This window comes from Penaeus vannamei, chromosome 36 (genome assembly GCF_042767895.1).
Source record: "Penaeus vannamei isolate JL-2024 chromosome 36, ASM4276789v1, whole genome shotgun sequence".
NCBI classification, from domain to species: domain Eukaryota; kingdom Metazoa; phylum Arthropoda; class Malacostraca; order Decapoda; family Penaeidae; genus Penaeus; species Penaeus vannamei.
In genome coordinates this window covers 27931170-27936169 of record NC_091584.1, presented here as the reverse complement: position 1 = coordinate 27936169, position 5000 = coordinate 27931170, and the positions used below count along the sequence as shown (strand labels likewise).

Sequence of the window (5000 nt, the reverse complement as noted above, 5' to 3'; positions counted from 1 at the left end):
AATTTCCAGAGTTACATCCATTTAATTTTTTTTTCTATTCCTCATATTTCCACTTGTATCTTCTTCTATTCCTGTTATCGTTATCCCTATAAGCTCTCATTCATTCCTCTCTCTTTTCTCACCCTTTCCTTCTACTTCTAATCCTATCCCATCTTCTCACCTATTCTTTCTCTTTTCTCCAATTTCCTTCACTTTGTTATATTGTCGACAATAAATCCCACATGATTCACTTTCATACTGCTATTGATAAGATATACATTGATTTTTATTCCCTTAAAAAAAAATAATTGATAAAAATAAAAAAGTAAAAATAAATAAATAAATAAATAAATAAATAAATAAATAAATACATATATAAATAAATGAATGAATGCATGAATGGATGAATGGAATAACAATTGATGATGATGATGATGACATTGATGATGACAATGATGACGATGATGACTGATAATGATGATGATGATGATAACAATGACAATGATGATGATGACATGATGATGATGATGATGACAATGACAATGATGATGATGACATGATGATATGATGACATGATGATGATGATGACATGATGATGATGATGATGATGATGATGATGATGATAATGATGATCATGACATGATGATGATGATGATGATGATGACATGATGACGACATGATGACGACATGATGACGACATGATGACGACATGATGATGATGATGATGATGATGATGATGATGATGATGATGATGATGATGATGATGATGATGATAGTTGCCATATACATTTAACTTCATTTTCAATCTCATTCCCGTGCAGCACTGATCCTTCTGATACATAATCAACCAATCGCATTCATCGTAGATAAAAAAGTGCAAGAACACCTCAGGATGAAACATTAAATCTACAAAAAAAAATCTAATCTTAAAATCTGACTTTAATCTGAACACCAAAGTGTGTCAAAACAAACACCTGACAAATCGTAAAAATAATTGTGTATATACGGTATAGCAACAGAATCAAAATACTCGGCAAGACACGGCCAAACGTCAATACTTTTATGGACGCATAACTGACGTTCCTATAATTCAGTGAATTCATCCGTGTTAAATTTTGGCCAGTTGCATATGAGAGTTTAAGAGGCAAAAATGGTTAATCTAAATATTTAGTTATATCTGGAACATAGACATAAACACAATTTCCGAGCCTTGAAAGAAAAGATCTGGGTCGGAGTTACATGACTGGCAAATGCCCTCATACCAAGGCCTTGACGTATGATCAGAACAAAAACCTTTCCCTCCACACAGCTCTCCCTCACTTCCTCTCCTTTGCCCAACCTCTCTCTTCTTACTCTCTTTTCTCTCTTCCTCACTCACTCACTCTCTTCCTCTCTCTCTCACTCACTCTCTTCCGCTCTCTCACTTACTCTTCCACTCTCTCACTTACTCTCTTCCTTTCTCAATCACTCTCTCTTCCTCTCACTCACTCTCTTCCTCTCTCACTCACTCTCTTCCTCTCTCACTTACTCTCTTCCTTTCTCAATCACTCTCTCTTCCTCTCACTCACTCTCTTCCTCTCTCACTCACTCTCTTCCTCTCTCACTCACTCTCTTCCTCTCTCACTCACTCTCTTCCTCTCTCACTCACTCTCTTCCTCTCTCACTCACTCTCTTCCTCTCTCACTCACTCTCTTCCTCTCTCACTCACTCTCTTCCTCTCTCACTCACTCTCTTCCTCTCTCACTCACTCTCTTCCTCTCTCACTCACTCTCTTCCTCTCTCACTCACTCTCTTCCTCTCTCTCACTCACTCTACTCTCTTTTCTCCTTTTTCCCCCCTCCCCTTTTCTCACATCCTTTCCAACTTCTCCCTTACCTTTTCATCCCCTTCTGTCCTCCCTTCCTCCAACCTAGTACCTTCATTTCCTTATCATTCATTCACTTTCTACCTCTCTTCCCCCCTTCTCTCTTTCCCTACCTTTCTCCCTTTTTCTCCCCATCTTTCCATACATTTTTTCGTTCTCGCACCCCGCCCTTCCTCCTTTAAATCTCTCCCTCCCATTTCCTCCCTCCTTTTACCTCTCCTGTTCTCATCACCTCTTTCCCTTATTTCCTTTCCTACCATTTCCTCCTCCTCCTTCCGACTCCCTCGCTTCCCAACCATTTTCGTTTCCTTCCTATTTTCTCCACTTCTCTCCCTCTTCTTTTCCTTCAATGTCCTTATCCCTGTCCCTCTTCCTCCCTGTCCGTTGCTTTTTCTTCTTGCCCCTCTCTCTTCCTCCCTCCTCATCTTTTGCTATCCTTCCTTCTCCCTCATCTTCCTTTTCACTCTATCACTGTCCCTCTTCCTATTTCTCCCTCTCCTTCCCTTTATTTCCATCAATATCCTCCCCTTTCTTAACCCTTCTCACCTCTCCTCCTTACTCTTTACCTTCCTCTTCATCCCTTTTTTTCCATCACTATTCCCACCATTCTTGCCTTTTCCTCCTTCCCCTCCCTCTCTCTCCCTTTATTTCCATCAATACCCTTCCCATTATGTTACCTCTCCCTCCCTCTCCCCCCCTTTATTTCCACCACCAATACCCTCACCTCTCCCTGTCCCTCCTTCTCTCTCCCTCTCCCTCCCTTTTCTACCACCAACACCCTCACCTCTCCCTCTTCCTGTCCCTCCTTCTCCCTCTCCCTCTCCCTCACCTCTTCCTGTCCCTCTCCCTCCCTTTTCTACCACCAACACCACCTCTCCCTCCCTCTTCCTGTCCCTCCCTCTCCCTCACCTCTTCCTGTCCCTCCCTCCCTCTCCCTCTCCCTCTCGCGTTGCGTCAGAACTCCAAAGTCCCGAGGAACTTCTAGGTGTTTGCCTGTCCTTTGCACTGTCAGCTTTTCTTAGTACTCCGTGTCATTTCTAAGATATCCTGTGTTAATGCTGGCGTGGAGTTACGTCACTATTTATAGCAGTTTTCGAGAGTATTGTACGAAGTTTATGAATGTGCGATCACGAGGGAGAGAGAGAGAAAAAAAACAATGAGAAAAACAAAAACAAGTGTGGAGAGACCATGTGCTTCATTACATAATTGGTTTATCTATTAATTACTCTCCGTTTCTGTCACTGGTTTGAACTGATTCCCAATGCTACGGCGTCTCCTCGTGGTGTGACTTCCCTCGCGAGGAACATTTCATAACAAGGACAACTTGACATCACTATAAGCCTATCTTCCCTCCCGTAAAAATTTCCTTCTTCCGACCCAGATTACGTAATCGTACCCTGAGGGAGAGAACGAATACATAACCCCTCGCCATTTTGCCTTCACCGGAATATATACTCAGAGTCAAACAATAACAGTTTCACTTACCATGTCTCACATTTCTCGTGGCACAGACCAAGGCCACAGAAACGCTAGAGACACCACTCATCCTTGCTCACTGAAGTCCAACTCATAACTGCCGTCTGCGAGACTCGGCAACTGCGCAGACGACACCGCGCAGGTGACAGAAGACGCGCGAGATGCGTGCTCGACTCCTCAAATGTTTATATTTATCCCTAATTACGTGAATTTAGAATTGATGTGTCTCAGATGCATGATTTCATATGTATCTTTTTATTAACGAACATGTGCGAAGTATATATTGTTGCCCGAGAGGTTAAAAAAGGACGACTGTTTTTTTTTCTCTTTCTTGATTTCAAGGTTGAATTCTTCAGTTCTAACGATTTCCTTTCTAATACTCTGCTTTCACGATTTCTCTTTGCATTTCTTCTTTGTAATGACTTTTATCCTTATTCTATAACCTGGATGCCCAGCTGCCATAATGGTGCTCTAAAATTTAGTGAAAACCAAAACTGTTTCCTGTGTACAGTCTAGAGAAGTATTACCAACTGATCGTATTCTCAATACCGGGCACTAGCATGGTATAAGTTGGTATTCCCTCCAGGTTTGGCCTCCAACTCCTCTTTCTGGTATTCTCTCTCTCTCTCTCTCTCTCTCTCTCTCTCTCTCTCTCTCTCTCTCTCTCTCTCTCTCTTTCTCTCTCTTTCTCTCTCTCTCTCTCTCTCTCTCTCTCTCTCTCTCTCTCTCTCTCTCTCTCTCTCTCTCTCTCTCTCTCTCTCTATCTATCTATCTATCTATCTATCTACTTATCTATCTATCTCTATCTCTACCTCTCTCTCTTTTTACATGTAGTATTTAACCCTCAGTTTCCCTTTCTTCTCATATGTAACTTTTTTTCTTAAGCCTCTACCTCTTTTCATAGATTTCGGCATTTTACATCTATCTAACTTTTGCCTCCCTCTCTCTTTATCAGCCTCTATCTGTCTCTATCAGTTTATCAATTCTTCAGCGTGTCTGAATAAGCGCATGTGTTTCTTATCAAACGATTTTTATATACATTTTCATAATTATCTTCTATATTTTTGAAGCTATATGATTTTTTTTCGTTTTTTTATAAGTTCCATCAGATAGTCTGCCAGATGTACAACAACGGTTATTGCCTGTTGTTGATAAGCTCAGATTAAGTATATCACACTATCTCTATCTCTCTTTTTAAGAATTTATTCCCTTTATCTGCCAACTTGTCATTCAACTCCTTTTTATAGAAATTTTATCTATACATCTTATCAACACCATTTCCTCACTTCAGGGATGTTAGATCTTCGACTTATTTTATTAATAAATATGAATTTCTCTTAGTTGCGAAAATTATGAAAACTCGTTTATTTTCTAATTAATTTTATTCGTTATTTCTTCCTTTATTTTGCTTTTTATTCTCTTATTTCTATGTTCTATTACGTAATAACAATAGTGTCGAGTCTCAATACATTTCAAAACAATGGCAGAATTTTTCTTAGTTCCGAAAAATTGTGAAATCTTTCCTCGTTTATTTTCCATTTCATGTAAGTCTTTATTTCTTCCCTTATCATTTTTCTTTCATTTTCTATGTCTTTATTGTGCTACGTAATAACAATAATAATAAAAAAAAATTGTGAAAGCTTTTCTCGTTTATTTTCTATTTCATTTCATTCTTTATTTC

General features: G+C 39.6%; 1 protein-coding gene across 1 annotated transcript in view; it reads right to left on the bottom strand.

Moving 5' to 3' along the window:
* The window catches only part of Letm1 (Leucine zipper and EF-hand containing transmembrane protein 1), a 49904-nt gene extending 46426 nt beyond the window's left edge, over nucleotides 1-3478 (bottom strand). Inside the window, exon 1 of the mRNA XM_027380769.2 lies at nucleotides 3329-3478. Coding sequence (XP_027236570.2) covers nucleotides 3329-3389 — 61 coding nt within the window. The 5' untranslated portion in view covers nucleotides 3390-3478. The remainder of the gene's footprint in view (nucleotides 1-3328) is intronic.
* Between the last annotated feature and the right edge of the window lie 1522 nt (nucleotides 3479-5000).